Source organism: Psittacula echo (assembly GCF_963264785.1).
Source record: "Psittacula echo genome assembly, chromosome: 2".
Taxonomy (NCBI): domain Eukaryota; kingdom Metazoa; phylum Chordata; class Aves; order Psittaciformes; family Psittacidae; genus Psittacula; species Psittacula echo.
The window spans coordinates 42,837,699-42,863,394 of record NC_137737.1 but is presented as its reverse complement, the minus strand read 5'-3'; the positions used below and the strand labels follow the sequence as shown (position 1 = coordinate 42,863,394).

At 39.8% G+C, this 25,696-nt stretch overlaps 1 protein-coding gene and 1 pseudogene across 2 annotated transcripts in view; one reads left to right on the top strand and one right to left on the bottom strand.

The window, feature by feature from the left end:
• PDSS1 (decaprenyl diphosphate synthase subunit 1) overlaps positions 1-3,055 on the bottom strand; it is a gene marked incomplete at its 5' end in the record, with an annotated part of 24,942 nt that extends 21,887 nt beyond the window's left edge. Inside the window, 3 exons of the mRNA XM_080610472.1 lie at positions 176-299; positions 1,182-1,246; positions 2,924-3,055. Coding sequence (XP_080466598.1) covers positions 176-299; positions 1,182-1,246; positions 2,924-3,055 — 321 coding nt within the window. The remainder of the gene's footprint in view (positions 1-175; positions 300-1,181; positions 1,247-2,923) is intronic.
• LOC308216920 (protein adenylyltransferase SelO-like) lies at positions 3,054-25,696 on the top strand (annotated as a pseudogene). The gene is made up of 18 exons: positions 3,054-3,147; positions 7,377-7,477; positions 7,728-7,846; positions 8,587-8,650; positions 8,750-8,796; positions 8,905-9,003; positions 13,075-13,184; positions 13,855-13,942; positions 15,489-15,495; positions 15,710-15,784; positions 16,526-16,609; positions 17,581-17,710; positions 18,491-18,569; positions 18,660-18,785; positions 20,794-20,873; positions 24,822-24,880; positions 25,189-25,268; positions 25,628-25,696. The product of its transcript is annotated as a protein adenylyltransferase SelO-like (transcript).

Sequence of the window (25,696 nt, the reverse complement as noted above, 5' to 3'; positions counted from 1 at the left end):
CCTGTATTGCATTATGGCTCTGTAAGGTATGTAGAAATGCTTCCTTTGCCTTCAGTTTAAGTTTCAGACAGCTGTTCATAAAGAATATTCTTACAATAACTATACTACAAAGCAATGGTTGCTATTAAAATCAGAAGCATCACAACATCCTAGAATAGTAAGAAAAATCCCTTACCTTTTTAATATCTTCATAGAGATTCTTCAAGTCTTTTCTACCAAGTTGAAAAGGGTCTTGGTATTTTTCATTACTAACTGTTTTACTGCACCTGCACCAGTGGGAGGTACTTGTATGATGAAACCTGGTAACAGTGTTTTTCAAGAGAGGAATATGTTAAAAGCAAACCTTCCCCAACTTCCCAGACAGAAACATTTCAAAGCATTCCCTCCTCCTCCTCTGCCCTCATGCAAAATTCAACCAAATAGCTAAAATATAAGCAGAAGGCATCAAAACACTCTTTTCAGACAGCTAATAAGGTACAAGGACAGCACAGCTACATACTGATGATTGTAGACTTTTAGGGAGCTGGTAAAGTGCAGCATTTGGCAAACAATAACCCCCCCTCCACCTGTAACAGATTACACAAGTCTTCCCAGACACATAAAACTACACTGCTCTCAATGTATTCTTTTTGAATACACTACTGATAGCATGGCATACGTTTGGAGATGAAGCCTTCACTTTCCAGTAGCACAATTATCCTGTTTCTTCCCATTCTTGTATAATCCTGGAAGAAGCATTTCTGACACGGATTTGAAAATTTTTCTTTGCACACCCAGCTACGTTATAAGTTAAATCAATACCTCCAGGTAGCATGATGATACTATAAAAGTTCATCAATAAAAGGTGAAAGCCCCAACTGGATGCATTAAGATGCATTAGGCTTAGGCCTGATTTTTTTTCTGTAATGTTCCCTGGAGTTTATGTCTCTTATTATGTTTCCTTTTTTCAGAGTGAGCTGTATGGGTTTGCTTGGGGCACTCTTGCTCTACTCGTCGCTCTACAGCATGAAGGACTTAGATTCACACTCAGCACCATAGGAACAGTCTGTACAGAATTATCCAGTACATACTAGAACAGAAAGCTTTTTTTCAAAGTTTACAGTTCACAGGTGTAACTATATCCAGTTCAGCCAATAACTATCTCTTTCCCCATTACACAACTATATGAATCTCCAACTTACCGCCAAAATATATTACATAATTTTGGAAATGACAATGTTGAATTTCTTTGGGTAAAGTGACAAACCTGCACAAAGAAAAATCAGGGTTAAATTAACTGTCAGAAAACATTTGGTTACAAAAAATAAGTGTCTGTTCATCAACATTGCTCAGTTTCTCCATTTTAACTGCCCAGCAGCCAATGGAGTCTCCTAATCTCCTTCCATACCACGAGACATAACTGCCAGTATGCACATTAGCTTCTGACTTGAACTGACTCTTTCACTCAGAAGAGTTGGACTTTCTCCCCTCACAGGACCAACCTAGAAGACATTATCAGTTAACTTTCCAGAACTGCTCTAATGTAACCTTGCTTTTGCACTCATGAAAGGTGTGATTTCCAAACTTCCTGTCCTGCAGATAAATCTGGACTGCACCAGTCAAGGCACAGAGAAAAGGACAAGGGTTGTTCCTGTAAACTACTACACTAACAGAAGAAGGTGTCCTTATTTTCCCCTGAAGCAATTTTAATTCAGCTTGCTTCTTATGATAATTTACACCTGCACATCTTCTCTGCTACCATGTCAAGAACCTAACCTCCAAACCCAGCAACCTCTCCCAGCAGAGCCCAGGAGCCTGGGGAAAGGCGAAGTCCCAGGTCCAGATTCCAGCACAGACAGGCTGAGAAGGGAAAGGCAGCTTTTGCTCCACTCCCAGCAGTGCTGGCAGGAAGTACCCAGCCCTGCCTTGGAGTACACGCTGACTCAGGGGCCCAGCCATGTGGACCTAGCCCAGTATCACTGCAATACACACACTTCACCAAACTTCCTCTTCAAAAGCCTGTACACAAATGCGCAAGGAGACCTAGAACTGGAGAAGGATTCCCTCAATTTGCTCCTTATAGCTCAGTGACTCCTTGTACATGGCCCGAAGCCTCTCTCTCCCTGCACATAGCAAGAGATAAAAAGAGCACCACACTGGCTGGCTCCAGGGCACCCTTCTGTCCAAATTGTGTACAGGGTGAAAAAAAAAAAACAAACAGGCAAGGAGACAAGGAAAGGAGACGAAGAAGAAGGAGAGGTACCATAACTTATCATAGGTTTGCAGCTCCCTGCTGTATGATTCCAACGCCCAGATCTATTGCCAAGACCCTCATAACCTCGCTCTCTCACCATTTTCGGTTGTTAACAGGAGATCTCTTCCTATTCCTTCTTCTGTGAGGGTACAGGCTCTCTCCTTTACACTGCTGCTTGACAACATGGGTTTGGATCATGCACGACTCCAGACACACCACAGCCAGAACACTTTACTGCAGGTCAGAACAGTAGCCTGGCCTTGTGAAGAAGGTGTGAATGAATGCACTAAGAGAACTGCCTCCCCATTACAACTCACCAAATTATGCACTAACACACTGAAAACCTCTCACTAAGGAGAACCACTTTCCCTGCTTTCACTTAGAGAGAGCTCCAAGAGGTTGCTCTCCACAACAGCAACCAATACTGCCCTGAAAACCCTCAAGCCAGTACTTAAACTTGCACCGAAAGAGCTCCTACCCCCTGCGAGGCCCCCGGCCCGGGCTGTGCACCGTCTGCCCGCTCACCGACGGCCCTCGACCACCGGAACCGCCTCCGGGCCTTCGCGCTCCCCAGGCGGGAGGGACGACGCAGGCTGTGACTGCCCGGCCCCGCCGCCCGCCCGGCTCCCCCCGCCACCGCCCCATTCATTCCCGGTGACCTCCAGGCGCCCGCCGCCGCGCCGCACTCACCGCCGCGCTGAGGGCCGGCGGCAGCAGCGGGGTGCGGGACCCGGGCCCCGGCGGGCGGAGGCGCGGCAGGGAGCCGAGCGGCTGCGCCCAGCGGGAACAGGGGCCGCACCGCCACCACCAGCGCAAGGCCATGGTGTCCCCCAGCCCCGCCTTCCGGCACCGCCTTCCGGCACCGCCGCGACCCGGACGCGGAAACCAGACGCCGCCACCACCCTCTGGCACGGGTGCTGGGAGGACATCCGAGCGGGCGGGGAGGCCCCTTTCCCCTCGCCCTTTCTCACCTCCCTTCCTGCCGCTCCCTCGAGAAGCCGAGCGTGGCTGAGGGCCGGGAGGGAGAGCGGCACCACCTGGTAGGGCCCGGTCTCCGCTCCCGGCTGGGACAGGACAGGGCTTGGGCCGCACTTCAGCGGGGATCCGGCTCTGCCAGCCTGCGAGTACGGGCGGCTCTCCCAGCCCCGGCCCAGCCAGAGCGGAAATGGCCGCTCCGTCCTTCCCGCTCGGAGGAGGCACCAGCCTCTCCTGACTTCTCTGTGAGGAGATCAGAGAGGAGGGTTTGTTTTGAAGGCAGGGAGGCTTCGAGCCGGTTTCTTACGTGAATTGGTGAAGGCGAGGTCTGGAGAACATGTAGTGGCTCCCCTGGCTGGCCGCTGGAGCTGTGCGCCTGGCCCCGCTGTGCGCTTCCCGAGGTCTCTGCCGGGCCTCTCGAGGCCTGAACGAGACCCGGCCGCAGAGCTCTGCGTGTAGTCCTTCTCCGAGAGCACCCTGCTCTGCCGCGGGGTTTTTCCCTTGTACACCCTGCTCTGCCCTGGTCCTGTTGTTTAGTGGGTTGTAGCAGCTACTAAAGCAACAGTGAGTTAGATATTATGAAGAAATTCTTTACTGTGAGAGTGGTTAAACGCTAGAACAGGTTGCCCAGACAAGTTGTGGGTTCTCCATCCCCTGCAGTGTTCAAGGTCAGGCTGGACGGGGCTTTGAGCAACCTGGTCTAGTGGAAGTTGGCCTTGCCCATGGCCGGGGGTTTGGAACTAGGTAGTCTTTAAGGTCCTTTCCAACCCAAACCATTCTGTGATTCTAAGGGAAGACCTTACATACACAAATACTGCACTTAAAGTTAAAACTAGATTGGCCATAAGGAGCTCTCTTTTCCCTTCCCTTCTTATTACCAATTTAGTAATTTAGCAAATAGTAATGGAGAGATGTGCAAGTCCTAATTATGTGTTAATGCAAAATTGACAGCCTGACACCTGATTGGAAGAGCATAAGCAGTATAGCTTGCAGGCATACAGAATTGATTATAATAATAAAGATCAGTTATGTGATAACATTACAGAAATAATTTTTGCAGGTAATGCAATTACTTCCAAGCATTAAGAAATAATAATCGGTGATATGTCTTGTAGCAGCTGGGTGTAACAGGGTTTGTCATTAGAGGTATTGAGAAACATGGTTAACAGCAGCTCTCCAGAGGTGCTAACTAAGGTACAGTTTTTACCAAACAGTGACTCTGAGGTACTGGGATTTTATAATTAACACGGAATCATAAGATTGTTGCAAGCAAAAATCCATAAAGATGTTAAAACACACAGTATTAGTCCAGGGTTTGAAAACAGTATTTGTCCTCTGTTACCATGGATCACGGCACAGAGTAAGTGTGAAGGAAGAATGAAGCACATTTTTTCAGTATATATGTTGTACTACAGCAAGAATTGCCTCTTCTGCTTCTTCCATTCACTGTTTAGATTACTGAGAGAAGATTTCAAGCTGATTTCTTAGGCTAATTGGTGATAGTTGCTGCACATGGACAGTATACACCATGGTTACTGATGCACAATGACTTAATCTGTGGGATTAGCTGAACTTCTCTGTCTCATATAAATATCTTTTAGGGTGGCATATAACTGAGTGCAATATAAAACTGTTCTGAGACTGTTCTAATCAGTTAATTGAATCTATGTTTAAGTATGGTTTAGATCTTAAAACTAGCATGCTCTATCAGGTTCTTTAACTGCAGAATTCAGTCCTTCTTTTCAAATATCCCAAATAGAGTAAAATCCTTGCTTTGCATGTAGGCTTAATGTACCTTAAAATCATAGAATCATAGAATAGTTAGGGTTGGAAAGGACCTTAAGATCATCTAGTTCCAACCCCCCTGCCATGGGCAGGGACACCTCCCACTAAACCATGCCATCCAAGGCCTCATCCAACCTGGCCTTGAACACCTCCAAGGATGGAGCACTCACAGCCTCCCTGGGCAACCCATTCCAGTGCCTCACCACCCTCTCAGTAAAGAATTTCTTCCTTATATCCAATCTAAACTTCCGCTGTTTAAGTTTTAACCCATTACCCCTTGTCCTGTCGCTACAGTCCCTAATGAAGAGTCCATCCCCAGCATCCTAATAGGCCCCCTTCAGATACTGGAAGGCTGCTATGAGGTCTCCACGCAGCCTTCTCTTCTCCAGGCTGAACAGCCCCAACTTTCTCAGCCTCTCTTCATAAGGTTGGCATCAGCCCACCTCACAAGCGTGTCAAAGTCCCTCTGGATGGCATCCCTTCCCTCCAGCGTATCAACCGAACCACACAGCTTGGTGTCATTGAAAAACTCGCTGAGGGCGCACTCAATCCCACTGTCCATGTCACCGACAAAGATGTTGAACAAGACTGGTCCCAACACCAATCCCTGAGGGACACCACTCGTTACTGGTCTCCAGTTGGACATTGAGCCATTGACCACAACTCTTTGTGTATCCACCGAGTGGTCCACCCATCAAATTGATGTCTCTCCAATTTAGAAACAAGGATGTCGTGTGGGACAGTGTCAAGTGTTTTGCACAAATCCAGGTAGATGATGTCAACTGCTCTGCCCCTGTCCATCAGTTCTGTAGCCCCATCATAGAAGGCCACCAAATTGGTCAGGCAGGATTTCCCCTTAGTGAAGCCATGCTGGCTGTCACCAAGCACCTCCTTGTTTTTCATGTGCCTTAGCATGCCTTCCAGGAGAATCTGCTCCAAGATTTTGCCAAGCACAGAGGTGAGACTGACTGGTCTGTAATTCCCCGGGTCATCCATTTTTCCCTTCTTGAAAATGGGGGTTATATTTCCCTTTTTCCAGTCGTCAGGAACTTCACCTGACTGCCATGATTTTTCAAATATGATGGCCAGTGGCTTAGCAACTTTATTCACCAGCTCCTTCAGGACCCGCGGATGGATTTCATCAGGTCCCATGGACTTGTGCACATTCAGGTTTTTAAGATGATCTCGAACCATATCCTCTCCTACAGTGGGCCTAGGGTCTTCATTCTTACAGTCCCTGCGTCTGCCTTCCAAGACTTGGGTGGTGCAGTCAGAGCCTTTGCCAGTGAAGACCGAGGCAAAGAAGTCATTAAGAACCTCAGCCTTCTCCAAATCCAGGGTAGCCAGTTCTCCTGATACCTTCTGGAGGGGGCCTACGTTGTCTCTAGTCTGTCTTTTATTCGCTATGTACCTATAGAATCCCTTCCTGTTATCCTTAACATCCCTAGCCAAGTTTAATTCTAACTGGGCCTTAGCTTTCCTCACCTGGTCCCTAGATTCCCAGACAACATCCCTGTATTCTTCCCAGGCCGCCTGTCCCTGCTTCCACCTTTTATAAGCCTCTTTTTTCCTTTGAATTTTCCTGAGCAGCTCCTTATCCATCCAAGGAGGTCTCCTGGCCCTCCTGCTGCACCTCTTTCTAGTTGGGATGCAACACTCCTGAGCTTGGAGCAGGTGATCCTTGAATAACAACCAAGAGTCTTGGGCCCCCCTGCCCTCTAGGGCTGTATCCCATGGAACCTTACTAAGCAGGTTCCTGAAGAGGCCAAGGTCTTGAAGTCCAGGGCAGTGAGCTTGCTGCATGCTCTTCTCACTGTCCCAAGGATCTCGAATTCGACCATCTCGTGGTCACTACAACCAAGGCTGCCCTGGAGCATCGCATTTCCAACCAGCCCTTCCCTGTTGGTGAGCACGAGGTCAAGCACGGCACCTCTCCTTGTCGGCTCCTCTATTACTTGCAGAAGGAAGTTGTCTTCCACACAATCGAGGAACCTCCTGGATTGCTTGTGTTGGGCCGTACCTTCACTCTAACAGATGTCAGGGTGGTTGAAGTCCCCCATGAGAACAAGGGCCTGCGAGCGTGAGGCTGCTCCTATCTGCCTATAGAGCACTTCATCCACAGATTCCTCTTGATCAGGCGATCTGTAACAGATCCCCACAGTAATGTCCCCCATAGCTGTTCTCCCTTTAACCCTGACCCACAAACTCTCTGTCGACTGCTCACCCGTCCCCAGACGGAGTTCCATACTCTCCAGCCTTTACCTTGTGGTAAAGATTCAGGTTTTAATTGTTTCTGAAGTATTTTGATTGGATTTAAGAGAAAAGGTATTAAGAATAATATGATTGTTTTTAAAACCATTTCTTGACTCTTTCATGTTTACAGATCTTTTTCCAATTGACGTGATCCAGGTGAGGAGCTGCATTCTTTCAGTTGTCTGTCCTACACCTTCTAAATCTAGAGTTCATTTTGTAGCTATTTCAAAGGCTGGCTATTTTTTTTATTTTAATTCCTCTCTAATTAATAGACATTGTTAATACATGTTCTAAAATATACCTTAATATTCATATGCTATTTATAGTGAAAGCATCTTATCAATATATACTTTAAACAAATAGAACATTTAAAACATATTGTCAGATGTCTCTTAATAACAAAATCTGTAGAGAAAACACATTCATTACCACTGAAAATTTGATCATCTACAAGTACTATCTGTATTATCTTTTTCTCCAGGAAGTTCTTGAAAATATTTAATGTCTCTCAAAGGGACATCTGATTTTCTTCAGTTTGTCAGTGGTGAGAAAGTGATAGTTGGGTCTCTTCCATTGGCCCATAGGTATGGGGGCCATCATGTAACTATGGCACGCAGTCTTCCAGGTGGAATTATGTAGGTTTTCATGTGAATTGTATCTTGATAATACCTGTAACAGCATATGCCTGTGAGTATATATACTGAGGAACATTTTTCTTGCAGATTTGTTCTTCTTAAGGGGTTGCAGATGGACAGGAACTATGATATTCTTTCCTGGTACCATGTCTAGTTTCTATGCTTCTGTTTATGCCAGAAGCAAATTATCTTTTTAACCTCTGTTAGCTGTGGAGCCTGCTTAGCACCCCTGCAGCCTAACAAGATCTGATTCATGATAGGCATTATCAGCTTAGAGGAGTGAAGAAGGGCAGAGCCTCACTGCAATACCATGATTACTAAGAGTTAAGTTTCGTAAGATTATTCATGGAGAAGAATGGTAGAATTTGATTTGTAATTTCCAATTAAGAAAAAAAATTGTAAGTTGTGTCAGTTTAAAGGCTCATTATACAAAAGAGACAGAGCTGTAGCTGTGCATCATAGCTGGAAGGTAGAGGGAAAAAAACAACAAAGGATTACTGGCATTATTCTTTTTCTGTGGTTTTCTGATTCATTATTGGTGTGGGTGTGGAAATACAGCTTTAGGGATCAACATCTTAATGACTACCTGAGCAAATGTCTCATTATATTGTGTAAATCACAGAGAACCTACATGTAGCTCATACTGTTTTCATTGTAACTGCTGTAAATGATAGAAGAAAATAACTTGATTCTCATTTTTGTCAGTTTGGCAGCTGGGCAGGTCAGCTGGGTGATGAAGAGCCCTCTTGATTGGAGTATATTCAAGTAGGTGTGACTTTTAAGAGATTGACTCAACTTGGCATTCTATTTAGCTGATTCATGGATAGCTCAAGGTGTACTGTTAGAAGTGCTAATGCTACTTTTGCAGGCATGGTTAGAGGTGGGAGCTACGCTTAAATGGTCAGGAAAGACCCTGTGCTCCAAACAAGTTGCAGTTAATATATGTACGTCCAAATTGGATGTTTTCTGTTTGAAATTTGGTTTGATTTTATGACCTACTCCTTGTTTCTATGTTCTTCATAGGAATGGCAATGGAAGAGCTGTGCTTTGTTCCTCTGTGTGAGAGTTTTCGTGTAGTGAGGCCATGCACTATCTTGGAATTCCTACAGGCAGAGCTGCTACGTGTTTTTTTCTTTTTCACGGTACCTAATTTGCAGGTAATTTTGTAACTGAGTTTCACTGAGCAGGACAGTGTTTCTGTTTCCAGGAGGGGATATCTTTGTTTTCATATGTATACAATCAGAAACAAATATGTCCCTCCATTTTCACAGATTTTTGGATAAAACTTTGCAGTAATAATGAGCTCCAGCAATTAATCCATTTGCTTTTGTCTTTGGTATGCTTTAAAGTATTACTTTGTTTAGATACAATATTCTGTACTGTTTTTGTCTTGCAGTGAACTGCTCTTGTTCACTTGTAGAACTGAATTACCTTAATCTGAAATCTGGTTCATTTTGTAAAGAAAGTTTAAAGTGAAAGTTAGATCAAGTGTTTATATCTGACACTAACTTCCCTCTCCAGCTGTTATGATACTGCAATCAGGATTTTCTTCTCTTAAAAATAATTCAAAATTGTTCTCTACCTTGTTACTCACCAAATGACCTGTAAAACCATCAGGACTAGACTGCTTTGTAAAGAATAATAATGATAATACCTTTAGCATATGTGGATAATGAGTGAGTCTATTAATACATTTTTATATGGTTAATAAATGAGTCTTCTATTACACTAGAGCTAAGCATTTGGACGTATTTTTCTAGAATCAAGCCAAGCAGGAAAATATTGAAAGTGGCTAATTCTGTATTGGCATAGTCATCTAGCTGCAATTTTTATGACTGGTAGGAAAAATGTCAGTCAGATGGATAGGTGTTAATATTGGAAGTATGACTGAATGTAGGTATTCCTTATTTGTGCAAACACCTCTTCAGCAGAAAGGGAGATTTTTATAAACAAAAATAATTTAAAACTAATTCTGTTTTAACCACAGAATCATATAATCACAGAATGGTTTGGATTGGAAGGGTCCTTAAAGAGCATCTAGTTCCAACTCCCTGCCACAGGCAGGGACACCTTCTACTAGACCAGATTGCTCCAAGCCCCGTCCAACTTGGCCTTGAACACTGCCAGGGATGGGGCAGCCACAACCTGTTCTAGAAGACCACCAAATTTATCAGGCACAATTTGCCCTTAAGTGAACCCATATTGGTTGTCATCAATCACCTCATTTTCCATGTGCTTTAGCTCAGTTTCCAGGAGGATCTGCTCCATGTTCTTGTGGGACACTGAGGTGAGACTGACTGGCTTGTAGTTCCTTGGATCTTCTTTTTTTCTCTTTTTTAAAAACTGGGGTTACATTCACTCTTTTCCAGTCAGTGGGAACTTCACTGGACTGCCATGACTTCTCAAATAGGACAGTGGCTTAGCTACTTCATCCACCAGTTTCTTCAGCACCCATGGACTTGTGCACCTTCAGGTTCCTTGGATGGTCCTGAACCTGATCTCCTCCTACAGCAGTTCTTCAATCTCCTAGTCCTTGCCTTTGCCTTCTGAGATTTGGGCAGTGTGGCTGGAGCTCTTGCTAGTGAAGACTGAGGCAAAAAAGTTGTTGAGTGCTTCAGCCTTCTCCATGTCCTGGGTAACCAGGTCTCCCGTTTCCTTCTGGAGAGGGCCCATGTTTTTCTTTGTCTTCCTTTTAACCCTCGTGTACCTGCAGAAGCTTTTCTTGTTGCCCTTGATGTCCCTGGCCACATGTAATTCTATCAGGGCTTTAGCTTTCCTAACCTGACCTCTGGCTGCTTGGACATTTTCTCTGTATTCCTCTCATCCTTGCTTCCATGCTCTGTAGCCTTCCTTTTTGTGTTTGTCCAGGAGCATTTTATTTATCCATACAAGCCTCCTGGCAATTTTGCCTGACTTCATTTCTGTCGGGATGCATCGCTCCTGAGCTTGGAGGGGGTGATCCTTGAATATTAACCTGCATCCTTAGGTCACTCTTCTCTAGGTCATTTTCTTTATCCCATGGTATTCTATCAAGCAGATCCCTGAAGAAGCTGAGGTCTGTTCTGTTGAAGTCCAGGGTAGTGAGCTTGCTGTGTGCCTTCCTGGCTGCCCTAAGGATCTTGAACTTCACCATTTCATAGTCACTGCAACCAAGGCTGCTCTGGAGCTTCACACTCCCCATCATCCCCTCCCTGTTGGTGAGAACAAGGTCCAGCATAGCCCCTCTCCTCATTGTCTCCTCTGTCATTTGGAGAAGGACATTATCATCACTGCATTTCAGGGACCTCCTGGATTGCTTATGCCCTGCTGTGTTATCCCTCCAACAGATATCAGGGTGGTTGAAGTCCCCGATGAGGATCACAGCTTGTGAACATGTGGCTGCTCCTGTCTATGTAGTGCCTCATCCCCTCGGTCTTACTGGTCAGGCAGCCTGTAGCAGAACCTCACTATGTCACCTGTCCCTGCTCTCCTTTTAATCCTAAACAGTAAGCTTTCTGTTGGCTCCTCATCCACTCCTCATTAGAAGACTAATGCATTCATTCATTTGGATGATTTTCTCAAAACTAAGCAAACTGATTTTTTTTCAGGTGATTGCATTTAAAATGACAAGTTTGTTTTGTGTTCCAAGTAGTCTTATCTCTGTAATCTGGTATTTCAGGCTTTAATAAAAGTAAATGTTCTGCAGAAAAGGCCCGTACTCAACTGCCACATTGCTAGGTGTCTATATTTGCAAAGTGTCTGCAAATCTCTCTAGCATTAATTCTAACACATTTCATTTGTTCTGTTGAAGTGTGGTGTTTGTAAATGACATTTTTGATGGTTTATTCACTGACCTCACCTTGAGACCCTTTGCTGTTTGCTGTTAATATAAAACTTTAAATCTGTCTGCATATCAGCAGTAAAGCATCTGGCAAGGTTATGGCCTTTCTTGGCTGTTGTCTCAACAAAATGTTCAGTGCAAAAACAATATGAAATTACTCCTTAGCTGTGCACGAATTCTATAGAGTACACAGTGTGCTTTAGTTCTCCGCTGGCAAATTTGTTAAATGCTTGGCTCTTAACTGCTGTACAGCCTCTCCAGACTGTTTGCAAGACTTCATTTGGAAAAGACCCAGCTGATACCCATATTCTTCCCAATGGGGAGCTGTTATACTGAGGCTGGTGGGATGCACTTTTAGAGGTCTTGTCAAGTCTTGGCAAAAGTGTGGGGGAAAGCCTTACGGCTTATCCCAGAACACCCAGCAGGTTGGTTTGCTCTATTAATTGTAAGTACTGTGTTCCCAATGGGGTGCTACAGTTTATGGTTGTACTGCCAAATAAAGAACACTTCTTCATATGGTACCTTTTTAGTCACATACTGGAACTATCAGTGAGCAGTGTTACGCATTAGGTCAAAAAAGTGAGCCAATCTGCATAGTTTTCAGAGTGGCCCTTACTTTCATTGAGCTTGATATTCATGCAAAATAGCCAGCAGAGCACTTGGGACTGTAAAGTCCAGCCCTTAAGCTAGAACCAGGGCAGGGAGGGATATAATCTGTCCTTCTGTGAGTGCTGTTCCACCTTCTCTGTTGTAAGAGCAATTTCAGTGCTCCATAAACTGTGATTGAGTATATGTCTGGTCTCCTACTGCCTTCTCTCAAGTCATATACTTACCAACTATAGGGAACGTTTGAAAACTATTTTTATAGTAGGAGTGTATGTATCTTTATGTGTTTCTGATTGCTAAGGTTCCTAGATCTGTCCCCAGAGTTCCTGAGACAACAGTTTTGGCTCAAGTAAAGGGCAACCTCTATCTGATGCAAGATTTTGGTTTCTAATTTCTCTGTCCTAATTTTGCTGTTGTCCTTGGGGAAATTGTGACTTATACTTGTGACTCATCACACTTATATGTCACTGAGGTTCCAAATGAATGCAGAAGTTTTTTTGAATGCAACCCTGTCTGCAAGATGGGGGTAAGTAATGGAAATTGGACAACATTGTATTAATACAAAATAAATGCATCTTGCTAATGAAGCTTGGTAAGCCTCAACTTACTGTTTGCCAGCGTCATTTATAATACAAAGCTGTGCCAGCAAGAAAAAAAAATCTTTCTTTTTATTAAAGAAATAAAGTTATACAAAATACGACTTGATTTTTATTGTAAATTATTTTTCCTGAAATAAGTTGTTAATATTTATTCCTTGCTTGTTACAGCTTAGTTGTAAGTGGTGGCGATGTGTGGAGAGACCAGTTTCATCCTGGAAATATTAAGAAAGAGGTAATGAACATATTTCAAAATAATAGGAATAATATGTTGCAAGACTGTAACTTAATTCTCCATTGCAAAAAATGAATTTTAATATGTCATATATGTGTAATAAAAAGTACTAACTAGGCTGCATTTCATTTATTAAGATATAAAACCTCTTCAGAGAAAATCAGTCTGAAACATGTCTTAGTTAAAGAAATGAAGCCCTATGAACAGATCTACTATGACTGTGGCATATGTTTTGTGGGGGTATAATTTTTATTCTCACTTGCCATTACAAAAATGATACTGAAAACTAGGGAAATTGTCCATTATTCTGATAGCAGTACTAGGATTATGGGAACAATACTGTGTCTGTCCCTCTGCTATATCATCTATACCTGCTCTGAAAAAAAGTGGGATGACACAGTGTGGGGAAAAAATCCCTTTATGCTGGTTCTTTCCTCGTTTCTAGCATCTCTGGAGTAACTCTCATATTAATGCAGTACTGGAATTTTGCCTGTGTCTGCTGGTATAGCAAATTAAGCTTTATCATTAAAATTGTGTTGTAATGTAGTATTATACATATTCATCTGCTATGCATTAAGTATACTTACAAAGATACCAGTTTGACTATGCATGTATAAATTCTGTATCTATAGAAACAACAGATGACAGCTTTTACTATGGAACTGTTTTATTTTGCTTATACTCTGTTTACATTTAAACACGTGTCTATATTTAAGGTGCAATAGTGCTACATCTTGCCAAATCATGGTTTTATATAGGATCCTTAGAAATGTTAGCTCATTCTGGGGAACTGGCCTTACAAAGGTTTGGATTTAATCTTCATAGTAACTGTATTATTTTTATTAATAATCAAATATATATTAGAATGCATATATACAGTTGGAATTTAAACATAAATTACTTAGAAAGGAAGACTGCATAATTTAGAAAGATAACCTGATGGTTTTATGCAAGCATAAAAAAGATCTTACCTCATAAGGGTAAAACCACCTAGGCCTGGATCTTACAAAATGAGCAAAGTCTTACAGCTGAAGTAGTTCTGGCAACTGAGCACCAGTGGGGTAGTTTGATTTGGAAAGACTTGTAAATTTAAAGCATAAGTTGCTACATTTCTCATAGTTGCCTGTGAAGCTGAATTAACAGACATATGAAATAAATCACTAGCATAAGTATGTTGTATAAAGTATTCTCTCCAGAAACATGCAGAACCACAGAAGTACGTGTGTCAAGCAATTAGCATGACAAATTTTTGGTCTACTGTAAATATTTAAAAGTTGGTCATTTTTCCTCAGGAGCAATACAAATTGTTCTGGGGTGCTTAAAAATGACCAGCAGATGTACATTGTAGTAACTGATAATTCAGTTTAACTTCCAGCATCTCTCTATGCTCTTTCTTTTTAATCTCACAGCAGATTTTAGTTATAAAACTGAAAGACTGAATTAAAGAACAGGTTTTAAGTTTTGCTTTGGTTTGGTTTGGATTTAAAGAGCATGTAAAGATCAGTTGTATTTACACAAAATAGACAACTCCCTTCTGCCCGTTTTGGAGGGGGCCTCACCAAGGCTAATGTGACTGTGCTTCCTCCTCAGAGGAGATCCTCCTGAAAGAGGATGCTTTGGAGCAACCAGCTAAAACCCAGAGACAGTTGGCTGGACACCCTTTTGAAGGTTAGGTGCTAGGTACTCTGATAAAATCATCACAGTTTGAGGAGAATTCAGTGATTTGCTCCAACAATCTGATTAGAAGGTAAAATCTAGATATTTGTGTGTAGCCACACAGCTTTCGCCCAGGTCCAATCCTTGCCCAGGCTGCTCTACCTCACATGTAGATGGTGCTTACATCTTCCTGTGTCAGTGGCCCTGGCTGGCTCTGACCACAGGACGGTTCTACAGAGAGCTCCTAAGTGTACTAAATGTCCGCAGCTCCTCTTTAAAGCTTTAGATCTGCAAAGATGTAAGTCTTTTTAAAAAGTTATTTTCTGCAAGCATGTGAAGAAAAATTATACAAATCTTTTCAAAGTTCCAAGTTTTAGAAGGTTTTAAAATTTGAAGTAAGCTTCCAGGCTTTATTAGCTGAAGTTTGTTAATTCTTTTCAGTAAAATTGCTTCTTGAAATCTTTTCCCTCTCAAATATGTACATTTTTCACCACTTTTCATTGGGGAAATGTTTATTGGGAAGCTTCCATTACTTGGGTTTTTTTTTTTTTCCTCTTTCTGTGCAGATTTTAAGTGAACAGTGTTCATAAAGTGACAAATTTTCTCTTGCTAATATAAATTCGGTCTATATAGTATATACTCTGGTATGCATAGTGTCTTTATTTCTTCTTTTCTACTCTTTAATTGCTTTTAGGGTATACGTATGTACTTATTTAACCATATATAGTTTTTTCTGGTAAGGCTGTTGTGCAGTTGCATAACTTAGAATATGAATGAAAGGTCCTGACAAACAGATATGCATTTAAAAATAGAATGTATGACATCTTTCTAAAGTGAATCAAATGTTTATGATATTTCTTGTATTCCATATTTTTGATTCAGAGGACTTGATGTAAAAGATGTGTTTGATTTTAGGAATTTTTCTCTACAGTCGTCTATCGGAGACTGCAGATCTGATTGCGTTGTGGATGTGTGTGGGGTTTGCACATGGTAAGCTGCAGTTGATGGCATTGGCTTTACACGAGTAACTTTTTATGGTCATATACTTAAAGATGGCTTTTATTTGTCAGTTTGTTCTTCAGTTCTTCTGATGTCTTCACCTACAGCAGTATCTGTTATGTGTTAATATAGAAAGGTTTTTTTTTTCAGCTGGAGTACATTCTGATCTTTCAAATCATGAGTGTTTCTGACAGAAGCAAGAATATAGGAGCAATAGTTCTCAAAATTGTTGGGATAGTCTGATGTACAAAGATCACATGTTGATGTCATATAGAAGTTTAGTTGCTCTGAATTTGATGCATCTATTAAAAACATGGCCTTTTACAGTGAATAGGATACAGTGCTGACCACCTTTGATTCAGATTTATATTATGAATAATAAAATAGCATTGTCTTGCTAATACAGCACACAGCAAACTTGTAAGGAAGCAGCTAATGACCGATTTTCAAGATGCTGTTTCAATACTGTGCAGCACTGAAATGAAAGGAAACAGTGCCACCTAGGTATAGAAATCAAATGCGAGATAATGCAGTGAACAGCTTCTCTTTTTCATCCTTAAAATGCATGCCAGGTTGAGTGAGAGAGATAACTTGATTTTCCAGAATCTAATTTCTGAAAGGTAACTGCTCCAAAGTTCTGCAGATTCAGTGTATCTATTTCACAGCAGATTTTCTAGTGACCACAGGGTTCAGGTGGAATTTTAACTTCTGTTTCTTCTTGTTTAATTGTAGGTGTGTGCAATACAGATAATTTCAGTTTATTATCCATAACAATAGATTGCGGTCCATTTGGATTTGTGGATTCCCATGACCCAAGTAAGTGTTCCACATGTTTTGAAATGTATTTTTTTTACTTAAAATAAATTCTTTATGTAGTTTCTGTGTGCGTGAAAACTAACATTATTAGGAGTTTTAAGAGATGTTTAAAGAGTTTTAGGGGGAAAAAGATTATCAGAGGCCAGTTTTATGATACAGGCTGCAACTCAAGTACTAAAAGTCTTTTTAATGAAATATCACTACTAAACCTATTTTCATAAGAATGTTTCCAGTTGAACTTCATGAATTGAATAGATGCTACAACAGAAACCTAGAAAATTAAAAACTCTGTTGCTGTAAACAGCCAAAAGCAAAAGTGTTATATAACAACTTTGCATGCATCATGCTCTAGCTTTATAGTCACAACAATTACATGTTGGATGAAAGCAAATCAGATCTACACAGTCATGGCAATGTTTCTTTGAAAGTATGAATTCAGTCAGTCTGGGATTGATAGATATAGGTCCAGTATGTACATAAATGCATATTATTTGATTACTCAGATGGAACCTATAAATAATAATCTTCAGAACCAGTTATCTCGCTGTTTTTGTGAGATTGCAGCCTCAAATTAAAGAAGTCTCATGAGAATAAATGCTATATTGTTTCTATTGTATTTGAAAAACAAAAAAACCCAACCAAACAAAACCACAGGGCTTTTCTGGTTGTCGATCTGGTGAATTGACCCCAGCTGGCAATTAAGAACTCACCAGCCACTTGTTTACTCCCCCCTACTGCAGGTTGGGGGAGTATATTTATATTTATATACTTAAATATATTTCCAAATAATAGATCTTGAGTTAATTCACTGTAAATAAGTAACCTTGTGATCTGATTTTAAATATTTAGCAACTTTAGGGCTTTTATTTGTTTGCTATGTAAATATAACAATGGATACACTTCAATCTTTTAACATTGATTGTTTATTGTAATTACTCTCTTGTGGAAAAATAATATTTTGTTTGAGACAGATCTTGTTCCAAACATATCTGATGATGAAAGGAGGTATAAAATAGGAAACTAGGCAAATATTTTGCTGTTTAATCTGAGCAAGCTGTTACAAGCTCTAAAACCTTTATTGGATCCCAGGCAAAAGCAGCTGTAAGTAATCCTTAAAATATCTTAATGCTTAAAAGAACTAGTGAGATGGGAGACCATCTAATCACCATATGCATAGGGAAGAAAGGGATTAGCCTGTAAAAATCTTCTTTTCTAAGTGGAAATTGGTTCTGAAGTAATTATTGGCAGAGTAAGGTTGGAGAAAGGGGAAAAAGGTTTTCATTAGTCATAAATAATAGCAAAATATGACTGGAAGGTGGTCCTAGATGTTCTGTTGTCCACTCTTTTCACTAAGGTAGGTTCTTTGCCTGCAGGTTTTCTATTCTAAGTTTGTCCAGCTTGTTCTCTAAGATGCTTACTGATAAAGACCATGCATCCTCCTGAAGTAATGAGGTAGTATTTTAATATCCTATTGTAAAGATTCCTGATATAAACCTTCAGTTGTGCATTTTGAACTCATGACATCTTACTCAGTATGAAAAGGATTTTTTTCTTCTTTGCAGGAGCTATTTGTGTATTTGAAGCCTGTTAAAATGTTTCCCCTCAGTCTTTTCCCCACTACAGATCCCAGTAGATTCGGAATAATAATGTTTGTGAGATACCAGTCAGAAGAAGTTTTGTTTAGTGTACAGTAGGATACTATTATAATATTTTAGTTCCATAGATCTGACATTGCATTTGTTTTTGCAGAGCTTCCTAGGTTTTGGAGTAGTATGGTGAGAGCTATTATATCCATATGCAGTTCCAGAACTCAAACCTCCTTGTCACAATAATATAAATTATGTTATGTAACACTTTCCTTACTTTGTTAGTATTTTTCAGCTTTACAGAACTATTTAAAACAAATATGGGTCTTGGGGAGAATGAGGATGATAATTATTTGATTGCTTTCCTCCTAAAAGTGAGTTTGCTTTGCTAGTTTTGTTGGCAAAGATCTGAACTGATACCACATATTTTAAAACCACTGATGGAATTATCTTTATTTCACTAGCTTATGTAAAATACAAAGGCTGATCTCACATTGAAATGACTTTTCAATGTAAATGTCATTGAAATGATATTTCAGCAGCTCAGTGAAATTACTGAAGACCAGTTAAAGGAGCTCCACATTCCTGAGATAGTAATACAATAATCCAATTTTAGGAATACTTAAATGAGTAAAGCAAGTTGGACATAACCCTGATATAATAGAGGATGTCTCAAGCCATGATTTGTCTGGGAAATGTGCCATTGTACCATTATTAAGGGACAGGGAGACTCATATATCTGTGTTGTGCTACCACCCCATGTTAAGCCTGTGTCTGTTAATGAAGGATACATTAACAAAGAGTGATAATGAAAGATACGTTAATGAAGAGGGCTGAAGTCAAATTTTCCACCTGTGGTACAGGTCCAATATGAGCAGTCATAAATATACATACACAGGTGGGAATGTAATTTCACATTCAAGATGGGTCTGCTAGGAAGAACCTTCCAAGAACTTTCCTCCCACTTCCCTTCCCTTTTTTTTTTTCTCTCTTTTTTTTTTTTTTTGTGTGTTGCATGAGAATACCTTCTGATAGTATTTCATAAGACACAAGTGAAGTTGGACAGGGGCTTGTAAGGAAAGGTTCAACCTTGGGTCATTCAAACTATTCCTAACATGGGTTTACCAGGTGGCCTAAACTTCTGCTCTCAGGCCCATCCACTTGTCTTGGTATTTAATGATAAGTGAGATTCCATCTTGTCATAAACCTGCTAGAATCTCAGCCCATAGTGGCCTCTGCCCTTCCTTGGACAGAAGATGGGTTCTAAATGTAGCTTGAAGCATAGGAATACGTTTTGTTACTGTGTCCTGCTCAGCTTGGTATCCCATCCTGTGTTGCTGCTAACTCAGCCTAAACGTATTCTTTAGGACCAAATATAAAAAGAGATAGAAGTATTAAAATAAAAGAAAGAAACTTCTTACCTGGATATAGTGCAATCTTTAGAAGTGGAAATATAACTGAAATGGTTGAACTGGACTTTGATGCTAGGCAAATAATCAGTAGATAAAAGTGCAGAGGAGAAATTCTGAAAAGAAAGCTTGTAAGAACCTGGTCTGGAAAGAAAAATAGGACCTTTTTTTTTTTTTTTTTCCACACAAAGGTGTTATTTAGCCCACAGGTTCTGAGTTCCCAAACTGATGTGGTAAAAGCAGGTACAATTTTATGCTGGTAGAAAGTTTTATTTGTTTTAAAGATTTTTTTAAGTATGAAAGTAATTTCACCTGCTGTTTATTCACGTTAATACTTTGCTAGTAGCAAAGTAAGTTTTCATATTGGTCTGTAGATCACTTACATTTTTTTGAAGCTGCACACCAAAATTGGCCTAAAAAATGATAGAATCTTATGGGAATACTTACATTTACTATTAACTGGAAACATTCTCAAATTCCTCCTAAAGCAGCTAAGCCATGCACAGCTTTGAACTAATGCGTGACTCCCACACTCACCTGTACTCCACCTGCCAGACCCCCAGCTCTTAGTCACATCTGTAATATTAACTCATTTTTATACTCAAATGTGGTTTTCATTATATTCCTCTAAAAAAACTCCACAGATGTGATCAAAACTTCTATTTGTTCTGGCTTTTAATTTCCCTTACTTAACTTTTGCCCATTTTCTCTTGTGTATGTGCTGTTTACCTCCTTTTATCTATGTCCATGGCTTTCTCATCTGTTCTTTCTCTGAAGTTCATACTCTGTCTGTGAGCTTTGGCTACTTTCTCTCTTTTTTGGCTACTTTCTCTGGTGGTTGCATCAGCTGCAATATGAAGCAGCTGTTAGCTCAGTGTAGTCAGCCAGGGAAGCCTTGTTTGTGGTTGTTGTCCAGCACTGGAGGCCACAACTCCAAGCTCTAGTTTCTCTCTGCCTTTCAAGTTCTATCTCCTCTCCCTTCTTCATCTCCTACTGTGTCTATTCTCCTCAGTTTTCCCCTCCCATCATGCGATTCTCTCTGCATCCCACCAGGCGGAGTGAGGAAGCAGCTGTGTGATACTAGTTGCGGGCTGGGGTTAAGCCAAGACTTTTGTTTGCTTACTTTGTTTTTTTTCTTAACAGGACCAAAATTCTCATTACCCACCATTAACTGTTTCTTTCTCTTCAGGAGTCCTGGACTCCCCGGGATCTGAGTAAACACAAGTTATTTTCAGAATGGGTTACTATGTACCTCTTGAGATTGAATTGGTAAGTCTGATGCAGTTCAAGTGTAAAAGTAACACCAGATGTGTATTTGCCAGCGCAGGCAATGTTAATCTGCGGCGATTTTTCCAAAGTCTTTAGCAGATCTGGTAAACTGGCCCAAACATGATTTCATATGCCTTTTTTGTCTTTATGGTTCTAGGTTGTGCTAGATTTCAGAATAATTACTGTTGTAGTTCTGTTTTGACGCACAGATATACATAAAAACGACATGGGAGGAGTGGTCTGTACTTTCTGTCCTTCACCGAGCAACTGATGAGATTTCTTTGGTTATCAATTTTTGTTAAAATACCAGCTGTGATAAATTTGTGAAATTTGCTTGTAAAATACAATGAGCAACTGAAAATCTGTGGCCAAATGGGAATGAAGGAAATGCAGGATCTGATCAAATTCTGCACAAGAGATCTTATAAGCTTCAACATTGTGCTGCTTTGCAGGGTCTTTTATTCTCATTTCTAGTGGAAATGGCTTTGCTGTTTTGTTAGAAATTTCTTACAATTTTACTTGTATTCTTAGAAAGTTAATATAAGAACAGTTACCAAGAAGGAAGGTTTGGTTTAGTACTGGGTTTTGGTAGGGTTAAGAAGTTTCAACTTTGGGACTCTTGAGGCTCTTGGCTATTTTCCTTAGCTAAAATTTGATGCTGAAAACTGTCTAAACACACTTCATATTTTTCCATGGTTTTTGACTCTGCTTTTAGAGAAGATCATGGTGTTCTGAGTTTTTATTCCAAATCAGAGAGGATCCTAGTTTGGGGATGGTCTTCTGCAAATCAGCATCATTTTTTTCCACATGCACCTCAGAGGATCTTGTAGTATAGAGGACAGACAAAACAAGGAAAAGGTTTTGCTTTCAGGATCACAGTAGTTCTAGTGGTCTGTTTTGGTAGCAGTCCAGACTTGATATGCAAAGATTCATGGTTATGTTAGTTAAGTTTTCGTCCATATAATTGGTCATCACTCTATATTCATACAGCAGAACTGCAGAAATTTGTAACAGGCTACTGATGTTAATTTCTTATTGTTATATTTGAAATTTAATTTTACTTTTAAAACCCAACAAATCTTGTCAAATCTTTGCTAGCTGCTCCATAACTGTGCGGCTGAAGTTTTTTATGGAGTTGTTTTCTTGCTTTTGTTCTCTTTTGCATCATACATTTAAATAGATCTCTTTGATGCCCCTTGTGGTCTCTTTAAATTGTGTTTTGTTTGTTGTTTGGTTGTTTTGGGTTTTTTTTTTTTTTGTTTAAGTATTTACTTGTAACAGCTGTCTCTTGCCAGTACTATTTGCAGCAGAAAGCTGGCTCAACTCAGTCAACTGTGCATTTTTATCCAGCATTTCATGTTAAAGACAAAACTGTCATAGCTCTTTAGACTTACGTGGGTTGGTAAGTCCCACTAAATTTCATATTGCTGTCTTTAGTACTGACCGATCTTGAATACATTGCCATTACACCTCATTATTCATCACCTTTCCCTCATCATTACTAAGTGTAGTAAAATATCTCACTCCTCAAAGTACCTTACCTTGAGGCATTGAAGCTGATCACTTATCATCTTTATCTTTTTTCTCTCTTCATTTACTTTTTAGTTCTTAGTAGCACTTTATCTTGTACTGCCTAAACTTAGTTCCTTAGGAGTTGATCAAAAAGTTTTGACAATCCAAATCCCAATACAAGTCTTTAATTGTATTTCTTTACAAAAGAAACAGGGAAAAAAATGTAGACCAGATTATAAAATCCTCATGAGGGCACAAAATGTCTTCTGCTTTGTCCTTTTCTTATCTGGCTTGTCTTACTCTTTCATAATTATCTTGTCACTTGTTTTAATTAGATATTTTTAATGCCACTGTGAAACTTGACAGTTTTCTATTGTTAAGAAGATATTTCTGGGCCAAATGTTCTCCTGCTAGTATGAGTCATGGGTTTAATGTGAGTTATGGGTTTTTTTTTGTATGAGTCATTTGTTAACTTCTCCACCTTTTAAATATTCTTTTTATATTGTTACCACACTTTGCTATTGAAAGCCCATTTACCGGATGAAATCAAAAACTTGGCCAGAGCAGATTATTTTGCCAAGTAGGAAAACACTATTTTTCAGCAGTTAGATTATGTAGAGATTATCAGGGTTGCAAAGAGCTAGTTGTACTTTTTGGCTTTTGTTTAATATCTGGGAGTACATACAGAACAGGGGTAATGTGAACATGAAGAATGTCTGTATCTGGATGGGTTGCACCTCTGTCTTTTTCTCATGGAAGCCAGCACCTGGATGTTGTGGTGGAATGTTTTGTTACCTGTGCTGCTTTTATAAAGGAGGGAGTAGAAGTGCTACCTGAGGTGCTTCCGGTTTCAGCCCATGTTCTGATTTTGTAAGAGAGCTTCACCTTGTACTTTCTGACAGGAACATGAGCAGCCAGAGCCCAGCATGTACAGCATAGGGTGACTTTTTTTGTCCTTTACTTTTCTAAATAAAATAAAGACCCTTTGCGTAATGCTTCTGTATGTCAAATCTTGTGGTTTAAAATGGCTATCATTCTGTTTCAAACAGGAAGAATTTAATTGTATTGGATACATAAAATAATCATGCAAGTGTTGTTTCACTGATTACATAGCTTCAGTAAATTCTAGTTTGTTGGCTGGTTAAATGGTGCTTTTTAGAAGCAGTGCTTTATTACAGAGAAGTCTGCTCACTGTGCTAGGCACTAATTCTGTATGGGGAGCTATTAAATATGAATAAAGTCCTGTGATTATCTAACCACAGAACCTCAGGAGGAGCCAGTCAGAGCTCTTCTCAAAGACATCAATTGTCTTGGTAGTCAGCTAGGATAAACAAGTTATGTTTGCAAGCTGAGGAAGCAGTACAAGGAGATGCAAGAATACAGTGTATTGGGAAATGGAAGTAGATTAAGTTTAATCCTTTTATCCAAATATTGTTTCTGATAATCTCCCTGCTAATATAATTTATTAATCACATCATAACTAATTGATTAGAGAAATCTTATTTGCTAATTGAGTAGAGGGAAATTTGGGATGGTGATTTTGATGAATATTCTGCTTTCTGTAAAATCATCTTTCAAATATGCTGTAAGGATATTTACAGGAATATTTTATAAATATATATGTATTTTTAAAGAAACATATAAAACTAACATTTATGCAAATAAAACCTGCTGAGACAAAAATGGAAAGGGAAAGAACAGATGAAGTTTGTGTATGTCCAAAAATAACAGACTTTTGGTTTCAAGTCCATGGGTAAAATGTCTCTGGTATCACTAATTCATCTCTTTGGAATAATCAGCTACTGAATTTGGCAAAATATGCAGACCCATGTCAAATTAAGATTTGCAATGCAAGCTTGAAATGTTTGTTACAGTTAATCAGTAACATTGTTTTGTTCATTAAAGGGAAAACTTTCTGAAGTAGAATGCTAGGCTTTAATTGCAGTTGACTGACATTATCTGCTAAAAAATTGATAATAAAAGCCATGTGTGCTTACGAGAATCCTCTTTGGCATACAGTTTGACAGGATGCCTTTTATGAGTTCTTAGTTGCTGTCCTGTAACACGTAGCCTGGTTTACGAATTCAGCAGTTTCATTTTCTATGTCCCTACAATCTCCCTACCACTATTTAGACACAATCAGCCTGGAACATGCTAGAGACGCAGTGCAGTGGTCACCAGTGTTTCCAAAAAGATACAGCAAACAGTTGTAGAAAAATCTGGGGAACCTCCTACTACGCCCAACAAGAAATCAAAAAGAAAGTTGATGAAGTAGTTTCTAAAAAATACAGCAGAAATAAACATTAGAGGCTTTTATGGCTAAAGTTTTGATACATGATATAGAAGAAGGGATATCTAAGTACATATACTTTAATTAATATCTTAATAATTCCTATTCAAATTAAGTAATGTAATATTAATTTTTATGCTCTCCAGGAAGGTACTGACAACATTGAAATATGCTTTCCAACAATGTAGCAGGAACAGAAGCCATGGTAAACTCATCACATTTGAAAAGTCTGCAGGTGTTCACCACAGGAAATCCTTTGTGTATCAGTGAGATGTTCTGTATTACTGTAATCTTTGTTTGGCACTTTGACGCTACTGATTGTGAAAGTTTAAAAAGTTCCGTTAACAGTTCATCAAAATAAGTAGATTAGTTCCTTTTCCTTTTTATGCATTTTTTTTGCCTTGATCTGCAAATTAAACCTTCCTGAAGATTTCAATGACATGTTTCAATGACTATGTTTCCTTTTGTTGAATATGTCTAACTAAATTTAACCCAATATTCTTCTGATTTCAGCTGTTAATCCTAGATACATAATTAGGAATTGGATGGCAGAATCAGCAGTGCAAAAAGCTAATTTGAATGATTTCTCAGAGGTAAAATTATTTCATTCTTTCCTGACATATTTATTAATAATTGGCATAATTGCTAATGAAAGAGTTGTTGCATTAACTTTTTGAATCTATACTACACTTTGATCAACACTGTACTAATACCAATTGCTATTAACAATACTAACAAAATTAGTAATAGTATTACTTATAAATAGTAGCAACTATATTAATAGTAGCATTAATAATAGTAAGCCATAGTAAGCAAAATTTAAGTCTAAAAATAGTAAGCAAAAATAATAGTTTCTGGAGCTAGGAGGGTGCATAATATGAAGTGGAAGAAACTTTTCTTGTTTGCAGGAAAATATTTTGCATAAAAACTTGCCCATTTTTATTACTTACAGGTTTGTCTGCTACAGCAGATCTTACAACACCCCTTTCAGAGACAGCAGGCTGCAGAGGGAGCAGGTTAA